This window comes from Platichthys flesus, chromosome 1 (assembly GCF_949316205.1).
Source record: "Platichthys flesus chromosome 1, fPlaFle2.1, whole genome shotgun sequence".
Lineage (NCBI taxonomy): Eukaryota > Metazoa > Chordata > Actinopteri > Pleuronectiformes > Pleuronectidae > Platichthys > Platichthys flesus.
Window position 1 is genome coordinate 4,161,128 of NC_084945.1, and position 20,815 is coordinate 4,181,942.

The 20,815-nt window shown below is 42.7% G+C and overlaps 2 protein-coding genes across 4 annotated transcripts; one reads left to right on the forward strand and one right to left on the reverse strand.

Moving 5' to 3' along the window:
- Positions 1-511: 511 nt before the first annotated feature.
- Positions 512-15,124, reverse strand: ttc17 (tetratricopeptide repeat domain 17). 2 transcript variants are annotated; one of them, XM_062394236.1, is made up of 25 exons: positions 14,921-15,124; positions 14,209-14,298; positions 13,535-13,704; positions 13,288-13,399; positions 11,637-11,768; positions 11,273-11,382; positions 11,007-11,154; positions 10,097-10,236; positions 9,528-9,688; positions 8,983-9,095; positions 8,661-8,813; positions 8,202-8,308; positions 7,751-7,907; positions 7,393-7,464; positions 6,969-7,193; positions 5,854-6,073; positions 3,972-4,085; positions 3,327-3,622; positions 3,089-3,242; positions 2,871-2,991; positions 2,408-2,567; positions 2,188-2,271; positions 1,961-2,080; positions 1,691-1,834; positions 512-1,556 (listed from the first exon to the last, which is right to left on the reverse strand). In XM_062394236.1, exons 1-25 carry the CDS (start codon positions 15,089-15,091, stop codon positions 1,425-1,427), a joined length of 3,606 nt encoding a protein of 1,201 aa, XP_062250220.1. In that variant the 5' UTR covers positions 15,092-15,124; the 3' UTR covers positions 512-1,424. The 2 variants fall into 2 exon arrangements, with proteins under 2 accessions (XP_062250220.1, XP_062250147.1); XM_062394163.1 differs by having other exon boundaries at positions 8,202-8,317.
- traf6 (TNF receptor-associated factor 6) lies at positions 14,383-20,761 on the forward strand. Of its 2 annotated transcripts, none has more exons than XM_062394440.1 (8): positions 14,383-14,464; positions 16,668-16,996; positions 17,196-17,346; positions 17,707-17,865; positions 17,993-18,064; positions 18,362-18,439; positions 18,546-18,875; positions 19,106-20,761. In XM_062394440.1, exons 2-8 carry the CDS (start codon positions 16,668-16,670, stop codon positions 19,709-19,711), a joined length of 1,725 nt encoding a protein of 574 aa, XP_062250424.1. In that variant the 5' UTR covers positions 14,383-14,464; the 3' UTR covers positions 19,712-20,761. The 2 variants fall into 2 exon arrangements, with proteins under 2 accessions (XP_062250424.1, XP_062250506.1); XM_062394522.1 differs by lacking the exon at positions 14,383-14,464 and adding an exon at positions 15,204-15,284.
- Positions 20,762-20,815: the final 54 nt, after the last annotated feature.

Sequence of the window (20,815 nt, forward strand, 5' to 3'; positions counted from 1 at the left end):
GATCCAAGTCGTTATGTCATTTCTTTATACTGGATTTAAATCATAAATAAAAAATAAAAAAAATCTGTCAACATTATTCAATCTCTTCCTGAAACTGAATTCTCTCCCTTCTGTTTAAAAGTCTTGATCCAAAGTTAGACATGTATGCTAATATCTACATGGTTGGATGTGAATATGGCTCAGTCAGAACAGATGCTTTCACTCTATGCAGATATATTTTTGTTTTTCCATCACAAAAGTGTCTTTTAAACTAATATAATTTATTTTGGACGCTCAGGAGTTTGTAGGAACTGATACAAGAAGTGATTCTTAAAAAGTTGGACAGTGCCACCATTGGGTTGGTTTTATAATCTCTTCTAAATTAAAAATACTGCAGTTGTGTTTGTTTCAATGAAGTTTTCAATCATGGATTCATTTAAAAAATATAGATTCACTGTTTAATTTCAAGTCCAACAAATCTAAACAGGTTTTTTTTTAATTCCTCAAGAGACAAAGAACCGACACAGAGAAATAAACTGATGAAATCCACACGTTGCCTTTAATACTGTACATTTAATACAGATTCCACTTTAGTTTTTTTTTTAAACAGCTGGTCAATGGCAAATCCTTTTCCTGCCGGATGATTTCCATAAGTTAAGAAGCACATGTAATAGCATATTTCATTTTCTTCTTTCTTCTGTATTTAAATTAGCTTGGAGCAAAAATCAGTTTGTAGGTCCCATATAAATAGGAATGATATAGAAGAAAAGTGCAACAAAAAAAAGAGAATTCCCGTCCATGTTATGAGGCAGAGGTAACGAGGGGTTATTCAATTTGTCTCGTTTAACCTCCGAGCTGAGGAGCACATTCCTAACCATCTCAGCAAAACATTGAAGCGAATACTGTTTATCATTTTCCATAAAAAAAATCCCAATTTAAACAACAAATTAAAATCAATTTCCCAGGATGTAGTGTGTTTGCTCCTTGAGAACAAAAAAAACATATTGCCCTTTGTTTCAGATGCTAAAATGTCTTCGAGAAGACGACAGTGAGATTTATTCTTCAAATCAGAACCGATTCAGCTCAAATTAAAGCAGAATTAACTGTAAATCCGGAGCCTTGAAGGAGTTGGAGTCTAGAACTATTTGAAATATGTTGTGGGTAAAGTTATCTACAGTTGTTCTCGGTGACATTTCAGACCTGCTTCTTTCTGAGGACAGATCTCAAAGAGAAGAAGATATACATGTCAGGATATGAATCTTGAAACCTCACCTTTAACCACATTTAAGTTTCTTACACTTTCATTAGTGTAAATTATCAGTGGTCTTCAGATAGGTGTGTGTGTGTGTGTGTGTGTGTTTGTGTATGTGTGTGGTCTGTATCTGGTAGTGTATGAGCACAGGGTACTGGTTTCAGGGGTACTGGTATCGGACTGGAATCGTGGGTTAGGGCTGACGCCGTTCCCGCTTGGTGAGCAGGTAACACTGGATGGTTCTGAGTCGATCTTTGGCGGGGGCGAACTCCGGCTGCAGCTTCAGGGTGGACTCGTACCAGCGCATGGCTTTCTCAAACTCCTCCTGCGGTGAGGACACACAACCACGTCATTGAGCCACCCGGGACCACTGATGGATCAATGCTTTGACTCTCTGCTGTAGCACAGGGTTAACTTCACCACAAGGAAACAAATGAGGACAGAGTACTAAGGCCTCACCATCGCTATATAGACGTTGGCGAGGGTGAAGTGGTTCACCACAAAGTGTGGGGCGATCTCTACGGCCATGCGGGCGACCGTCAGGGCGTCGTCCCACAGCCGAGCGTTCTGGAAGATGTTGGCCAAGCTGATGAGGGGCACATCCTAGTTTAGAATTCAGGAGGAAAGAAGAGAGACTACAGATTATTTTTCATGTTTAAAACAATACTTTATTCCGTGTGAGTACTATGTAGGTTGTGAGTGTTTTAGAAGAGCTGATGTTTAACTTGCCTTCATGTGATGGGGGGCGTAGTTGAGAGCCTGACGAAGACAGTCGATTGCTCTCTTGCCTTGACCTTTGACCCTCCAGTACAGAGCAGCCATGCTGGATAAAACCCATGATGTCTGGTTCTGCAGTTTCAGGGATTAAAGATAGAGTGTAAATTCACGTACTGCTAATTGAAAAGGATTTTAAAGTAGATGTTTCTAGCAAACTGGATCTGCCAGAGAGCTCTCACCTTCTCCAGCACTTTAGCGATACGTGTTCCCACCTGCTCAAAGGACTGAGGGGAGAACTTATCTTTGCCGAGGTTCTGCAGGACCTGTGGACGAGGACAAGAAGACACGGGTGAGACTCAGGAGTGGTGCTGCACTGATTATTTCCTGTGGTATCCAGTTGAAGCTCTCTTTTCCTCCTGTACATTGTTAGTTCACATTATGGCGTCTGCCTCACTTTACCTCACGCAGTTGACTTTCCCCGGTGTAGTGTATGGCGGCGCGATTGGCCACCCCTGCCAGGTGGTCGAGGGTGTGCATGCTGGCGGCGAGGTTGGCGTTGCATAAAGGTTCAGCTGCTGGCTCCTGGAGCGGAGTGGCAAAGTCTATGTGCTCTGTGATGCTGAAAGAAATAAAGAGACAAATATATATGAATATATTAAATAGGGACACTGGGGAGAAACAGGAAACAGAGAGAGAGAGTAAGAGAGACTGACAGAATGAGGGGGGGATGACATGCGGTTAGAAGTAGGGCAGGGAGTTGAACTATTGACCCACTGCTCAAGGGATTAAGTTAAATTGTGATATGCAAGACTTCCTAAGAGAAATCATATATGTTTGGATATTTCTATGGAATCTCATCTACTACGGTGAATATTTCCGCATCTACTGAATTCAAAGCGATAACGAGAAACACGGATCTTACTCGATGTTCTTGGCAGAAACAGCCAACCAGGTGCTAGCTACAGTGGTGAGGTCTACCCTGCGTGTCCGCTGGCACTCCTCTGGTCCCGGCCAGCCAAGACTTGTGTAGTCCCTCCATCGACCTGCACAACACACAAAACCACAAAGGCCTCTCTCTCAGTTGGGCGAAGTCCAGCACCTTGATGCCTGATGTGTATGGAATGGAGGTGGATGCTGCACCTGAAGGACCGGGCGATGGTATAGTTGGCCCGCTGATCTCCAGGACAGAGTGTCCTCCAGGCAGAGAGTCCATGCTCTGGCCGTCATCAGAGCCGGAAACACCCTCTGTCCCATCAACCTTAGCCTTCCTGACCCGCTTCACCTGGAAGGTGATCTAAGGAACAACAGCAAAACAATCAGCTACACACACTCCAATAAGTCACACTCATATCTACAGGGAGGCTGGTGCCTCACATACCCACTCTGCTCCCTCGTCGTCTTCACAGTTCCCAAAGCAGGGCCCACCACCGGCCCGGGTACCCATGACTCGGTCATTCTTTAGCACCCGGATTCCTCGCAGGTCCCCTCGCTTGCCTCCGACATCCAGCGCTCCCTCAAACGCTCCCATCAGGTCCTCCTTCAGCTGCCACTCCTCCTCGCCTTCCACTGCGCCTCCTCCAAACGGGGTGGCCATTTTATTCGCTCCTGAGACAGAAGGAGAAGTCCGGAGCTGTCCAGCTGTTTCACCCGAGCCATTACTGTCCAGGATAACCTCTGGAGGGGTCGTATGAAAGAAGGGAGTTTGTAAGAGTGGTGTCGAGCTACAGGGAAGTTCATCAATCTGAGCAGGACAGAAACGTTGTTCTTCAGGGCAGCAAATTGAGCCAACTTATATAAAAAAGAAACATACTATGAGGAAATAAACTAGATTGAACCGCAGTGTGCCCAAATATGAAATTGTCATCATGTACGTCAGTGGTGTGAAATCTAGTAAGGGAAAGGAAGCTTGTGCCACATGGGGAAATAAAGATCCACCTCATAACGACTTCATTGGACCGAACACTCTCTACAGCTGCAAACTTTTCTTGCAAGTTTGATATTATCATCATCATCATATTCTTACTCTCAAAGAGTAAGGAGTCCTCCATTGCAGACATGGCCGGAACGTCCTGCTTCTCCTCCTCCCATTCCTCCAGCTGTATCCCAAGTTCCTCCTCAGCCAAGCAGGCAGCGCCCTCTGAAGCAACACAAATCGTAAAGGAAACACTATTACTCCAAATCTATCCATGACGCTAGAGGTCACATATTACACTATAAAACAAACGTTAAATCTATTCCTGAACCCTTTTCAAAGTATTCATAGATATTTAAGTGATGCACATAAGTACATTTGTAAATCTGGAACTAAATTAATATTCTGAGGCTCCCACTCTTTGTCTCTAAATTGCTGATTTCATTCACGGTCTAAAACCATTCTGGAAAACAAGTTTTTGAACTTTTCAGCATGAGGAGAGTTGTGAAGAAAACATTAGATCTCCACGGTTCATTAGGAGCCACAAAAAGAGTTGTATGTACAGTATTGATTATTTATTATATTATTTACTAAAATGTTCTTATGCCAGGTTTTGGATATCATAAAATGTTAACATGGTCTGTTGTGGTTTATACCTTGTGACACTGCATCATTATAAGAATGGTCTTATGTAGCAGCTGTATATAGCTCATTGTTGCATTGATAGGCTGTTGAAATTGTTTGTTAGCTGGCCCACAATATTTTTTTATTGTTATTGTGCCGAGCTGTAGAGTTCTTGTTGGTTACTGCTTTTAATTGGCCTGTGTCATAATGTTGGCTGTTCCTGTGTGTTCATTTTAAAGGATCGAGGAAACACAAGAAGCCACAAGGAGCCGGTTCCCAGGTGTAGTTGTTTACGTCAAACTAAGATTACGACCTATGTTTGATATTTTGTTTTTTTTCCCCACAACCAACAAATACTGCTAAAAGGATCAAACATGTGGGAGGACCTGCAGCCACTATAACAATTTGGGAGTGGGTGTGTGTTTTATGATCGCTTTTGTGACCTCATGTACCCGGCGTGCTTTGTAGGAGCAATATTTAGCTTTGGAGAATAAAATATAGACCCTTCTATATTTGGCATCAGCTATTTTCTGCAGCTTAAATTATTGAGTGGCAAAATTTCTCCACTTCAAAGCACTTTTCTCTTCACTCCCACTGATATGAATAAAGAAGCAGATGCAGCCTCTGTGCACATCAGAACATACTACTTGTTTCTCGCAGCTTCGAACGTCAACATAGTTCTGAGTGTGAGGCCCAGAGCGAGTGCGCCCTGAATCCAAGGCTAATTTCAGTTCGATCGACCAAACTGGAAGAGTTAGACCCAAACAAAACAAACTATATATATATATATATATATGGTCAAAATATAAATATAACTACAAAAACAAATTGTCTGGTTCTAAAGTGGATAAAAAATTGTTTCACCCATATAGATATCTTAAAATATTTCAATATTCAGAACACACAACCTCTTTTATATATCCTGTGACCAATATCAGTCAGTGATTTGTTGCCAGGATGTGTAAATCTTTCTAATGCAAAACTCAGGTATTTATGAAAAGACCAGAGTAACAAACAATCTTCACTCATTAGACTTCATATACATACAAATAAATCAACCTGGAATCAAAAATAAATATTGTTGTACGTACTTTATCCAAATAAATGCAAATATTTTCTGAAGTATCTATTCCTTACAAATTATGTATTTATATGGGTAAACATAAACTTAGGAACTGCAGAAGCTTCTACGAAAGGTTGATAATGACTTAATTGTTTTGGACTCGAGGTCTTGACATGCAAAGCTCTCTTTAAAAACTTCCCAGTTCACAAATATCAAGTTACTTTCAAAGTTGTCAATCTAGAAAAAAGTTCCCTTTAATGTAAGAGATTTGGAAAAGTGCCCTGTGTGCGTGTGTGAGTTACTCACGTGGGCAGGACTGCCGGTGTGAAAGATTGTAAAGGAAGGGGTAAAACTGCAGACAGCGCAGCAGAGGCAGGCTGGTGCGACACTGCTCACAGCCGGCTAAGGATGAGAAGGAAGAGGAGGAGGACAGGGCCGTCACCAGAGTGTGGCGGAACAAGGCCAGAGCACCTGTCACATTGCCCTGGGCCAAGTGCACGCTCACCAGGCTGAGCAGAGTGTGAGGCTGAGGAAAACAAAACAAAACAAAACAAAACAAAACCAACATTAGCTGATGGGAAACACACGTGACACTTTGTGAACAGACATATGAACAAAACAAGAGATCTGCATATTTTCCAAAAGCTGCAAGAACAACGTTTTAGTTTATGAAGATTGAGTTAAGTTGGGTTGTATAAATGACTCTTCAGTTCTTACATATTTTCTCCACCTGTGGTTAGTGGATTGTTATATTTAAATCTTCCATGTTTACACATATGGCCACGTCATTGGCTTCAAGGCTTTTCTTCAAGGCTTGATTTAACAAGGTTTTGGAAATGTGCCTTATCTATTTCAGTCCGTGCTGACTCAACACCTCTTCCTCTGGTACTCTGTAGGGTTGTGAACAATCTGCGGTCCACTAAAGCAGTAAATTCATTTTCTTGAAATCACCCTGCGATGATGAGTGCTTTTTTGACAAAATATAACTTCACCCTGGACAATTTGAATTGACGAAGAGTTCAATGTGGCCATTATAAGTAGTTGGCAACATTCTTGCGTGACACAGCATTCAAATTAATCTTTTGTTTCTCATAGTATAGTTGGTAGTGACTGGGCAAAGTCACACGTCAAACACAGGCCAGAGTATCTTTGCATAACCATGCACAGTGAAACAACAAGCTCAATATTCAGATTTATGTTTAAATATAATATGCACATACAGCAAGATCAAGACGAGTTTAATAACTACTTTGATCTTTTTGGGATTTTATCAATACTGGTACATGACTGTGACATGATATTGTTGTTTACCACAAAGAGCAGCTCACGTGTGAGAAGAGTGTAAAGTGCAGGTAATACAGTATATGTGAGGAACTCCAAGACGATAAAACCCAGCAGGTTATTTCCCAGTGTGCATTTACCTCTGATTGATTAAGGGCCAATGCTTGCTCCAGTAGTGTTTGTGCGTGGGTGGTCAAGCCGTGGTGTAGCAGCAGGTTAGCAGCATTGGTGAGGGGCAAGTGGCGGTGGGGAGGCGGAGCTGAGCTCAACACTTGGCGCAGGCACTGGAGGGCACGGCTGCCATTGCCTTTAGCCCGCCAGAAAAGAGCTGCCTCATTGTGGACCTGCCAGCGGGGTATAGTGGCCTATACATATACAAACAAACTTCTGTTAGCGACTGAAACTGGTTTGAACTGGGAGCACAGTGGTTGGAGTAATTCACGATTGAGTTAGTAATACAGTGTAACGTCCCATTCAATAGTTGTGCTACTTTCTGCGGATTCAGTTATTTCACTTTGTGGAGAGATTAACATTATTGTGCTACGAGAACAGAGTATCTCTCACCTGCTTCATTACTTCAGCTACTCTGGAGCCAATCTGCTCCAGCGTCCATCCTCCACTGCGTAACTGCAGTATCTGAAAATCACACACACACACACGGGTTCCTACACATTTCCAACTTCAAAATGTCCAACTTCTCTGATGATATTTTTCCATCTTAAATAATTATAATGACTTTATATGACTGGCTTGTATTATCAACATATTTATAGAAATTCATAATTCTAGAGGGGAAACAAACTAATCCACACCAGTATATTACAGAGATACAAAGTAAATGAACAATACAACTTTGTGCACATGGTGTGCATCTATCTCACTCGCTTTCCTATTCAAACCACACACACACTCAGACAGATACCTGGGAGGCAAAGGGATCTGGCAGCTCCTTCTCTTCGAGCGGCCAGTCTAGTGATGCTGGCAGGAGGGCGGGATATGGTTGAGGGTTGGGACCACAGTCCGGCAGAGCTACAGTCTGAGGAGGACTGCTCTTCCCATAGAGAAGGGATGCCACTGGGCTGAATAGGCACAATTAAACATTGTAAGTTTTTACACCAACTTGCCATTTGCTCAGTTATCCTTTGTTTTGATAGGTGCTTCTATTTAATGACTCTGGACCTGTGAATATCTGGCATCAAAATGCATTTTGGGTCATCCAAACAGAAGTGGACAGTTCTTAACACACATATCTGTCAATACATTCCCCTATGATTCAACATAAACACAACCTTTAACACAAGCAATTAACACTTCAAACGTAAGTGGAATGATGTTATCCACAATATATCCCAAATTCAGTAATGTGCACTGACCTGAGGGCCTGAGTTTCAGGTGGAAGGAAAAAGGTCGGGAGCAGGTGAGCGGGGGGGACACTTGGGTACTCATGAGCACAGTCAGTCCTTTGAGGCCACAACATCCTCTGAATGTCCTAAGGCAAATACAGTTTAGCAACTCTTGCTGTCCATGGTCTCTTTTCAGAATTATCAAGAGTACACAAGCAAACCACAGAAAAATTGAAGAAATATCATATATTCTGCAGAATTTGTGATTGTCTTATTGCAATTTCAACCCATCTAATGTTTTCAAAGGCTTTCAGTTTTTATATAATTTTATTTTTGACTCCCCTCACATTTATCTGAAGGACTCAATGTGATGGCAAAGCCAATAAGAGTCAAATTACATTGTTTGACCAATATTTGTTGAGAGTGCATTTGCATTGTTATCATGGATATGATGGTGGACTTTTCACTTGCACTCAGCTCTCATCTTACCTGTGTGTAATCCTGACGGCTGCCCCACAGGGCAGCGGCAGGATCTTGGTCTCCAGAGACAGAGGGATGAAGCTGCGGACTGGCTGCTGTCTGATTTGAGTTCCGCTCTGACACGAGCGCGACGCTGGATGCCACTGACACCTCCTCTCCAAACTGAGAACGAAGAGCGAAAACCGAAAGAGCTGAGAACCAGAATTTGACAAAAGGCTTTTCTCGTTTGTGTTTGGAAATAAAAAAAGCTTTTTCGTTTGAATTGCTTCCGTTGATAAATATCCACTGAAAGGAAATTACTGTCGTAGTTTTTATTATTTGCCAGACTCACCTGGACATAGTGGACGTTTTCAAACAGGTCACCCCGGTGATAGCGCACAGGCAGGTCAAAGGGGCAGTAGAGGCTGCGCTGCTGCTGACCCAGCTGACACATCTGATGGTTCCCTAGAGCACATGACACACAATACTCAGGTGCTGATTTATGATTTATGCAAAAGAGGATGTGTATGAAGTGATGAGCCTGAAGATTAAAGCTACGGTAAAGTGACAACACATCTTTTCAAGTAAAATTATGCTTCTCTTTTCAATAAAATCACATTTCTCTTGAGGCCTACCCTTCTTAAAATTGATATTTATCCTTTTGTTTTCTAACTTGTGTTTAATCATTATAAATGCAATTTTGTTTATAAAAGAACATGCTAAATCACATCCAGCAAAAGTCAACATTTTCTTTCTTGTTCAACTAACTTTTCTTCGTCTATTGGAATTTAATTTATTGAAAATATAAATTACTATATCTGAAAAAAAGTACACTTCTTGTACACCTGCTCTCAACTCTATCATGCCCTGGTGTCAATGACGTGTGTGGCATAATACCAAGTTGGGCTTCCTTGGCCATCTGGGTCTCGTGGATAATGTTGTGCAGGATCTGCTCTTCCTGCAGCAGCTTGTGTTTGTCCAGTGCCTCCTGCTGGCGGAGGTAGTGGTCGTGCTGCTTCTGGTACTCCTTCAGCTCATTCAGCGTTCGCTGCAGAGACCTATAAATATAGGAAAATGAGGACAGGAAATACAGGGCTGTTGGCAGAAATACAATGCAGGGTATCTGCAAATAGATCCAATGCATTCATGAACAGAACACTGACTCTCTGCCAGCTCTGGGTGCTTTCCTATTTCTTACACACAGACTACTCCAAATTGTGAAAAAAAGAGAAATCACACACTGAAACTCTGAGATTGTTCTTGCAAGCCACTGTTGGTTGAAATCCTCATTGTTCAAACAGAAATATAGAGGAGAGCGTCAGGTACGTTAACCTGCTCACAAGCTTACAAGCTCAATAGTAGAGAACTATTAAATAGAAGTAAAATTGAAAAGAAAGACAAAAGAATGTCTAGGATTAAACAGCATACTTGTAAGCTGATGGTTTATCATTTCAGTGCTTGTCTACCTGTGCTGGGCTTCCAGGCGCTGCTCCAGCTTCTGCTGACAGAGCACAGCATGCTTCCTTCTCAGGGCCTGCTCGAAGCCCGGGTGGGCCTGCAGTGCCTGCTCGTAACACAGCACTGAGTGGTTGTATTCCCCGAGCATCTAGTTAGACAGAAGTGGAAGAGGAGTCATGGATATGGCAGATATCAAACATAGATCAGTCATAAAACAACTAAACTGATCAAATATTATGAACAGTGAGTATGAAACACTGGTATACAGCTATGGGGAATATAAATATACGTTTGTAAAATCCTGTTGATTTAATAGAGTCCTTTTAGAAATATGTTATTTTAAGTCTTTGCAGGCAATACTGTATCATCAGAACACAGTGAGAAAATAAATAGCTGACAGCTAACTTTTGGTTTGTGTGCTTTAGCGAGAGCTGGTCAGTAAAGCTCAATGCCAATGTGTACATTAGGTACACATACATTTTCTGTGGGCTCCAGTCTCACTAGTTGAAATGAGAGCTCAGCTTCCTGTTATTTAGTTTTAGGACACACTTTGTTGAAAAAAAAAAGAAGGTTTAAACTAAGTTTTAAGACAGTAATAGATGATTGCTAATGTGACCATCAAAGATCTGTCAAATTTGCTGAGAAATGTCACTCGTGTAAAACCAGCATAAAGTGCAAGACTCCAGACTGGAGCCAATCCTTAGTCACATATCTCATACAGACTAAATGAAAACCAAGATGTTCTGTGACCATAATGCACAGGTGAGGTGGCCGGTGTTGCCTGGACCTTAGACTAGTCCAACAAATTCAGAAAACAATATTGATAGTATGCCGTACACCATTTGATTAACCCGTAGGTACATGTGGGGTTTGAATACAAAAGCCTCTATAGCAGTGAATGCAGTCCCTTTGACTTACAGCATAAATGTTGCCCAGGGTGTAGTGACTGGTGAAGAGGTCTGATGTGAGATCGAGGGCAGCATGCGCGAGAATAGCAGCATCTGCTGAGAAATGGGCACGGTGCAGGATGTTGGCCATGTTGACCAAGGCTACATCCTTGTGCTCCCTACAAGTACAACACACACACACCCACAAAACATGAAAACGTGGACACCTGTGAGCAGCCTCATACAACAATGCACAGTTTACCAATGCAGTGGGTTTTATGAACAGCGTTAAAGTACCTGGGGGAGAAATGCAGAGCACGCACCACACAGTCCACTGCTCTCTGAGGCTCGTTCCTCATACGCCAGTAAAATGACGCCATGTTGTATAAAACCCAGGATGAGGAATTCTAGAAAACACAGACAATGAACATAAGCACACATACAGTTCATTTAAAACTTCTTCATAGGACTTACTCCTAACCTTTAAGCCTTGTAACTTAACACTTCTTGCTTCACTGATGTGATATTTATGTGGTGCAGGTGTACAAATGCAAATGCAGTCACAGACAGTTGCTAATATTTCCTCCTGGGATTGAATATGTTCTATTTTTTCCCACAAAGATGTCGCTTTGTGAGGTAAAGCTGTACCGGCAGACCTTACCCTCAGTAAACCTTGGTGGATGCGGTGGCCCACCTCATCCACACTGCGGCCCAGCATATGAGACAGTGCAATAAAAATGGGGTCCTCCTTCGAAAGAAGTGGGGAGGTCAAGTTTGCTCTTTCCTGCACACCCTGGAACAGATAAATATTAACAATCACTTACTTTTAACATGTGATCAGTCAACACAACGGCCACATCCCTGTTGTGTAGTGCACAATGACCTCACGAGGCAGCAAAGCTATCTGAAAGGTATTTTACAACTAGATAAACAGCATATCAACTTCCCAAGAACACAGTTGAAATGTATCTACAAATGAAGATGATGGTTCTAAAGATGATGAACTGTTCAGCTGATGATTTTTAGAAATAAATAAGGAGAAGGAGAGCCGAGGAGAGGTCTCAACTCTTATCTAACTTATGATGAAAGTGCAGACAGGGGGACAGTGTGAGCCAGTGAAGAAGAAAGAGTAATAATGCAGCAGTGAAGTGGTTGTGGCACAACGGGAATGTTACACTGTGAGTGTATATTCAAAGTAATGAGGTATCACCATTGCTGGCAACTCTAAACTTGTTTGTCCTGGATCAACAGTAATTTTGTAGATGTACAACCACAGTAAGAAACAGAAAACCTGCAGAAACAGATGCTTCATATGAATCACAGAGCTCCTATCCATTTCCTTTCAGTGGTTAGATTAGAGCACGGTATATGACTCATCAAGTTCAACACTGCCAATTACACAGTGAAAGAGAAACTCTGCTGCACAAGTTTCAAATCCAACATCACACAGGTTAAGAAAAACTGGCAGAGAGTGAATCCAACTTATGCCAACGACAAGTTTCATACTTTATAGGTGTGATATCAAACAACGTAGAAATCTCTTCTCTGCCTCTGTGTCCTTAACACCACAGTGAAAAGGGGTGTGAACAAACCCTGTGTTTGGTACAAAGGTTGTCAGTGCTAGTGCCAACAGTGGAAAGTTCTTTTTTTTTAGTGCTGGATGACTGGGCTCTAATCTATTGGCATGCAGCTGCCTCTACTATCGCTCTTTAGACTGACTTTCACATTAAAGATCTTAGGGTCAATACTGATGCATTACTAATACAATCAACACTGCATTTTGTTTGATAAATTTGGCTGAGCCTTTTTGACTAAGGAACATAATTAGCATCACTATTTATATATTTGCCATAAAATATCCATCTATTATCTAGTTTTCTGTGCTCTGGTTTAAGTTTCACTAACCAGCCAGAGCTGATGTTGTTAAGGCACAGAGTAATATGAATAATCACTTGTGTGCATCCCATTTTCTTTTAAACAGCGAGCTGATATTATGGTTGTATTTCATTATCCTCTGTATGTGTCTGTTCTTAAACCCCTTAAATAATATTTAATTGAAACAGTTAACAGAGTGTTGTGGTGAAAAAAGCACCTTCAACCAAACTAAGAGTAAATTAGTTTCCCAATTGGATGTTTGCATGAGAAAAACCTGACAGAATCCTAATTAACCTTCCACTGGAGATGTAACAGCATCTCAGAGGCTTCCCCCGCTTAAAGGAGTTCTTGCCATATTAGTTCGAACAAAATATTCGCTGTGTGATGCTTATGTGAGTCAGTTCTATGTTGTGTCGACAAGTTTGACCTCCACTCACCCTGAGATGCTGGAAAGCATGGATACTATAAGGTAGTTCAAACACTTTTGCACAGTCAGGCTTTTCTAGATCTGGAGGCAGAGCTGACCGCGGCTCCACATAGTCTTCAGGACTGCAGGGACGAGAGAATTGTTTACAGATGACAAGATCATTAAAAAACAACAGACATTCAAACTCTCCACATCCACTCCACAAAATCAGTGTAGAGGTGCGAATAATGATGATACTTTATTAAGGAGGAGCATACCTGATGTCTTTGCTCTCCAATGAGATATAAGTTCCATCGTACAGGTCCAGGTCTCCCAGGGGAACCTTAGCCATGACGCAGTCAGCATCTTCTTTGTAGTGTCTCTGCTCCAACCCTGTGTCTCTGTCCTCATTCTCTTCAATGTGAATTTTCTGTGCCACAAGCTGCTTCTGCTCAGCAATAAATCAAGGATGATCAGTCAGTGTGTGGACAGGAAATGGGCAGTTGACCGAAAACGTAAAGTCAAATCTCTAGAGTTGGCGAGGTCGACCTGAACGACCAGACAGAAACTTTCACTTGAACAACATCCTTGCACATGACACAGACAAACACCACATTCATACTGCAAGTCTTGGTGTTCCAATTCAGATGTGAGTGTTTACGGTTACATTTGTCTCTTGATATGAATAAAAACTCAGACTGCTGCTGTTTTTGATGAACGTCTCCCACAGTTGAAGTAGAGTGGCTTAAAAGTTTCACTGAATTTGGAAAACGGTTCACATGGCTGTTTCAAATAAACCTGATCTGTATCTGATTTAAAAAAACACACGTGAAAGATCTGATTTGAAAAGAGTACTTTCCAAGTGAATTGTGCCGTTCACACTGTCATGAAACCAAGAGAGCTGGGTGACATGGGAAGGGGAGTCAAAATAGTCAAAGTGAAACCAACGAACCTCCAGCTTCTTCAGGTAGTTCACACGAGTCTCCTGCCTCATGAAGATCACCACGTCGTGTGGATGCTTCAGATTCAAAGGCGAGTCAACCTGAAACCAAACACAAACAAACAAATTTCAGTTAGCACATGACATCGTGGTGATGACCCGAGTGCCCGAAAACAGATCCCAGGCCAAGTGGAGGAACCGAACGGCGTGACTGTTTATTCAAGTGCTGCTGCGGACACAGGTTCGAAACCCCGTCTCTTAACTGCAGGTGAGCTAAACTCAGCTGATCCACGACCTGTCACATCGGCGCTGTCACTTTGTCTGTACCTCTGAAATGAAGGAGGCAGCTTCCTGACAGCTGCTGCCGACTGACATTAACACAATCTGTGATATATTTGTGATGATGTGTCGGTAGCGGACGTTGACACGGGCCCTGGAACGCTCTGGTCATCTTGACCTCAAACACCAAACGATAACGTCCGATTGGAAGTGATTCAGGCGAATTCCCGCGTACTCTTGAAATAACACTGACGCCAGTAGAAGAATAGCGTTGACTTCAAATACAATAATTCAATAAAATAATTAGCAAATGAGATAAAGTCGTACAAAAAAAACCCCGTTGTATCGATGCTAGCAAAACAGTTAGCCCCACAGGCTAGCCGCCTAACGTACGCGCTAGCAAATGGGGGGGGGGGCAACGAGCTAAGCTAGCTAAGCTGTTTACCTGCTGTTGGATCTTCCCGTCCTCCGTGACGACCCAGTGCGTCGTGGCCCCGCCGGAGTCCACTATGAGCAGGCAGAGGAGGACGAGGAGCCTCCCCCGACACGACGCTCTCCTCGGACAGTTGACGCGACAGGGCGAAGGCTCGGGACAGATTTTCCCGAGGTCCGCCATCTTTCTGTCTTCGGTGGCCTTCTTGCAGCTCCGGCATCCGGACGCACGGGGGCGCTGCTCGAAAAAAACGAGTAGACTGCAAGTTCCTCGGTGACGTCTGGGTGGGCGGGGAGAAGAAGAAGAAGAACAAGGGGAAAAAAAACAGGAAATTCATCTGAAAACGAAAAGTCAGAGAAGTTTCCTCACGTCAAAGGTGCGTTTGTTTGTACGAGTATCGATTTGGATTGTGGCCCTTGTGTTAGTTCGAATCCCAGCACTCGTGTTGGTGTCTGTTTTGTTTGTCAGAGTCTTTGCTTTCACCTCTTATTTCAACAGTGAAGTTCCAGTTCCGCATCCTGGGGCATGGCTGCTCATCCAGTGACCACCTTACTAACACCGTCTCTTCTGTGATCACACGTCTGTCTGTGTTATTTAATCTGAAATCACTGTAGAACAGAGTTAATGAGTAGATTGAATAGTCTTTATTGTCTCCATGGGGGTTAAACGTTCTTTGTGCCAAAGTGCTACAGCAGCTGCAGAACAGAAAACAGTACAGATGTGTCCTATAACGTGGTAGACACAGAATAATAATAATCATCAATCACATATTATCTGTATAACCAATATTTACAAATTATAATTGCTTCGAAGGGACTTAACAAGGTGTGACATTAACTGTTCTTGTCCCTGAACAAGAGTTAAAAAGAAAAACCTATTAACAGGGGGAAATGAGAGCGAGAGAGAGGTGAGGGATCCTCTCCCAGCATCAGCAAAATAACTGTATTTAACACATTTAATCCAAGACACTGTTTATAACATAATTTACCAATATTTAAAGTATTTAAACGTAAGGAAAGGTCTGATAGAGATGAATTTAGCAGCAATGACAAATTAATTAAGGGAGGTATAGTCAATAATGGTAGAATATGTGAGTTGGTGCATTGTATGTCAAGCAGTCCTGTTGCAATCTAGTCAATCATCATCCAACAATAATGCAGAATAAAAGTGGGTTGAATATTGCACCTGCCCTAAAAACACTTAAAACGATAACTCAGAAAAGATGAAAAGGCATTCAAATCTAAAACCCAGAGAGTAAAATGTGACAGGCAAAGTGAAAAAGGTTCTAACGATACATGGCCAAATCCACTTGTTTCCATATTGAGTATTGTAGTGGACGTTGGGAGGAATCAGAGCTTGAGGTGGTTGGTTTTACACTTACAGGCTCTATAACGTCTGCCTGAAGGTAAACTGTCAGATTCAGAGAACATCATGTGTGAGGGGTCATTAAGGATCCTGTGTGCTTGTCTGACCACAGAACCTTTCATAGTTGGTCTGAAGGGAAAGATAAATGCTGCCTCCTCAGTTAAAGAATCATCTCTGTAGTTGTGTTGACATTATTTTGAGTGTCACACACTCCCTCTTCATTTAACGAGTTACCATGTGCAGGGGAAGATTACGCAATTCAATTTCAAGGCTCAACAGTCACATGGCTTCTGCTGGCCTTGAAAGTTATACAAAGCTTTCCTTCAAGGGCTTACACTTCTCGACGACTTCTGTTATTGAAAGAAAATGTAAATTTTTGTTGCGCTCTCCACAGATGGCCTGCTATGATGCCAACAAGGGGAGTCTGGAGGAGGACAGCTGCGATGGAGATGTTGGTGGAGAGCTGTCTGTTTGTGGCTTGGCGATGCTGGAAAAAGAGCGAGAATCCCTTTTTTTCAGCCCAGTAGAGACGTTTGGCAACCTCACCCTTGGCAACTCCACCAGTCTTCAGGCTGATATGCCCATCCAGGGTTACGACGTGGAGTTTGACCCGCCCCTGGAGAGTAAATATGAGTGTCCTATCTGCCTCATGGCTCTCAGGAATGCTGTTCAAACACCCTGCGGTCACCGTTTCTGCAAGAACTGCATTGAGAAATCCATTCGGTATGCTATTGGATTCTTTCAGACCCAGAATTATGAGGCCCTTGTAAACACTAACTTCATGGTAACAGACAATGTGTTAGAAAATGATAAATGATAATACCTTAACTGACACTAGCTTTCCGCCTCAAATATAAATCACTTTGCAGAAACTGATGATCTCCCTGCTCAGCCTAAATGACTCCTCTTCTTGCTCAAACAGTGACACGGGACAGAGATGCCCTGTGGACAATGAAATGCTGACAGAAGATCAGCTGTTTCCTGATAACTTTGCCAAACGAGAGATTCTATCGCTAACTGTTCGCTGTCCAAACTCTGGTTGTGTTGATGAAATGGAGCTTCGACATTTGGAGGTGAGAATTTATGGAGTGAAAATCATACGTATGGAAACTGTGGCTCAGAGGCAAGACATTTAAAATGATGCTGGTTATGAGATAACAAATACAAAATTTCTGGACGCCACTGAATTTTTTTTTAAGGAGCTTGAAAGTGCACATTTTATGCTGGAGAACCACTGTACTTTAGTTAGTGTAACAATTGTGCACATGTTGAACTGCTGATAGCTCCAGCAGACCTAAAAAGACTGTCAGTGCAGGATCTTCATCTTTCTCTGGTGTAGACAATAAGAGTGTTACATATGAGCTGCTGCTGCCCCCCCGCCAACTACAGAGTATTATTAACCGCCTTGTTTCAATTTATCGTTTTCTTTCCAGAATCATTTGGCGCAGTGTCAGTTTGCGACTGCGACTTGTCTACAGTGCCAGCAGTCGGTGAGAAAGAGCCACTTAGAGGAGCACACCACTGTCGAGTGCCAGAGGAGGCCTGTGTCCTGCCCTGATTGTGTGGAATGCTTCGTCTTTGAGGAGAGCGAGGTACTGCTCACTCACTTACTCAATTCCCCCTCCTGCTTCTCTTCCAGATTATAGTTGTCATAGCAGTAGGTTTGTGTATCTGAGGATTTCACTTCTTACATTATGTTTTTTTTGTTGCTCCCATCAGCTTCACCAGCAGCGGTGTCCCTTTGCTAGCGTGAACTGTCAGTACTGTGACATGGATCTCATCAGAGACCAGGTGAGTGTAACTATGTCGGCCATGACAAAAGGGATCTGGTTTAAGTGAGAAGTAATGGATCATTGGAACTTCTCTTTCATTTAAATGACAGGGAACCATTCCAAACACAATCACCGTCACTGAGTGCTCCCAATGCTTCTGCAATACCAAGTGCAAACACTGATGGTTAAATAGTTTTTGTGTTAGTTTTGTAGGAAATTCCTACACAGTAATAACCGATATTCTGAACTTCATCTTCAAAACCTGAGTTCAATAAATAATCCTGTGAAACAAATCTGACGATGTTCTGTTTTGCAGATTGAATCTCATTGTGACACAGATTGCCCAAAGGCCCCCATCGCCTGTAACTTCAGCACCTTTGGATGTAAGGAAAGGGTAGGTGTTCAAATTAAAAGTTCAAATCTCCCACACATGAGAAAAATGTTGAGAAGTCAGTCGCTGCAAACTAGATGTCACAAAGAAAAACTGTTTGCCTCTGCAGATGCAGCGCCATGACCTGGCTCAGCACATGCAGGAGTTCACGCAGATGCACATGTGGTACATGGCTGAGTTCCTGCGTGGCCTTAGCCTCAATGGCAACACGCCCAAAGCCCTGTGGGCGAGTGGACCTTCTGTCTCTTCCGAGGATCAAGGAGCTGCAGCATCGCTATCTTCCTCTGGAGGGCTCAGAGGAGCTGCAGGCGGCGGCGGTGGCAACTGTGCTTCAGCAACTCAGCCGAATGAAGAGATGCAGCGGCTCAGAGAGATGGACGGACGATTGGTGAAGCAGGACCATCGGCTAGTTGAGCTCTCCATCTTAAAGGAAACACATGTAGGAGACGTTTGAGTGCATCTGATTTGGCCCTTTTGGGAGACGTAAAACTTGACTTGTATAACAAAGCTCTATTTATTTATTCAAACGTGATGCTTCAGCCATGATGGACCTTCAGTTAAAGCTATATTTAGCCACATTTTATTTCCCTATTGTTTGGCAACGTCTCGTCTGTAGCTTTTTAGATCTTATCCCAATCCTCTAAAACTCTTGTTCCGTCTCATTCACAGGCAGGTCAGCTTGCAGAGCTCCGGAATAGGGTGTCAATGCTGGAGGACACGGTGAAGGAGCTGGAGGCCCAGCAGTGCCGCGGTATCTTCATCTGGCGCCTCAAAGGTTTCTCTGCCCACATGCGAAACCAAGAAGCTGGACTCACGGTGGTCGAGCACAGCCCTGGCTTCTACACGGGCTACCCGGGCTACAAGCTGTGCCTGCGTTTACACCTGCAGACGCCCAACGCCCAGCGCTGCTCCAACTACATCTCCCTCTTTGTCCACACCATGCAGGGAGCTTTCGACGGGGAGCTGACCTGGCCGTTCCAAGGCACCATCCGGCTCGCCATCCTCGACCAGGGCCCTGAGGGTCAGCATCACATGGAGGTGATGGAAACCAAACCAGACCTGCAGGCCTTTCAGAAGCCCACCATCCAGCGCAATCCCAAAGGATTTGGCTATGTTACCTTCATGCACCTGCATCAGCTGAAACAGAGAGCCTATGTCAAAGATGACACCTTACTTATCCGCTGCGATGTGACGTCGCGTTTTGACAATATGCCGAATCGTGAGGCACTGGCGGTGCAGCCTCGAGGGCCCGAGGCATCGGTTTCAAGGGACTAGAGTCAAACCCACATCTATGGGATTGTCATTATGCTGACACATATATATATATATATATATATATATATATTATATTAATAGATGAATACAATACATTCATTTAAAGTTCACTTTTCAATACGTGTTCAAATAGTTCATGTATAATCAGCTCCAGATGTCCAGTTAAAGATGTGTTTGTGCTGCTGCAGAATGAGCATTACTACAGACATGGCTCTCTGCTTGTGGTTGTTGGAGGTGGTACAAATATTTTTCAAGATAAAGAGTTTAAGGCCTCTGGTGTCTCTCTGTTGCAGTGTTTGGTCAAATAGATCACATTCTTTTTAACCTTATCCTCTTCTAACCTCATCCACGTGTATGTACAGAGAGTGCTGGTGAAAACCTGCTCACAATCTGAAAGCAAAAGCAAGTCTGGTCATGACCTCTAAACAGAAGAAAGGCTATGTGTGTCAGCTGTATGGTTTCATTTTCATTTTTATGTTGGAAATGTGGTTGCGGGAACCTTGTTAGTATCTTAGAAATGTTTCGAGAAAGACTGAAGAGAAAGTGTGAAAGTTGGCTTATTTATGGATGTTTATGGACAATGCAAGTTTCAGAATATTCACAACTCTGCTTTGTGAGGAAGGAAATGAACTTGTTGGACCTTAAAGACACTCCAGTGTAATTTGTCTTAACAGTACAGCTCCACAGGGTTCTTTAACAGAAGGTTATTGTAAGGATCGGGAATATCCGTTTTCGAATTCATGTGCTCTCCAAAAGCAAACTTTCAGTCAAAGATTTCTTTCTTCAATCGACTGACCTTGTTGTGTCTCTTTGACGCACAACTTTTGTCAACACGAAGCATTTTTCTGTTTCGTCAACATTGTTTATTTTTGCTTAACGCATGACAGCGGAGCGGAACTGCTCATTGTACTTTTTATTTGTGCCTTTCACTCGTAGCTCCTGCCAAATGTGACTTAAACGAAAATTTCGAAAGTAGATGTACATCACATACTCTGATATATTATGCTGCCTGTTAAGCTTTTAAAAATGTGGATAAAAGATTTTACGCTTGCTTTATCATCACATTGGTTTCAGTGTATAAACAATATCAATAATTGAATATTT

Bases quoted from the DNA above. Each gene is read 5' to 3' on its own strand.
- ttc17 (XM_062394163.1), bottom strand. From the start codon at position 15,091: ATGGCGGACCTCGGGAAAATCTGTCCCGAGCCTTCGCCCTGTCGCGTC. The intron at 2,992-3,088 runs GTGCAGCATCCA...TGTGTTGTGCAG, and splicing joins ACCATCGCCCGGTCCTTCAG to GTCGATGGAGGGACTACACA. The intron at 1,835-1,960 runs GCAAGTTAAACA...ATTCTAAACTAG, and splicing joins ACGCCCCCCATCACATGAAG to GATGTGCCCCTCATCAGCTT.
- traf6 (XM_062394440.1), top strand. From the start codon at position 16,668: ATGGCCTGCTATGATGCCAACAAGGGGAGTCTGGAGGAGGACAGCTGC. The intron at 18,065-18,361 runs GTGAGTGTAACT...TCTGTTTTGCAG, and splicing joins TGGATCTCATCAGAGACCAG to ATTGAATCTCATTGTGACAC. The intron at 18,440-18,545 runs GTAGGTGTTCAA...TTGCCTCTGCAG, and splicing joins CCTTTGGATGTAAGGAAAGG to ATGCAGCGCCATGACCTGGC.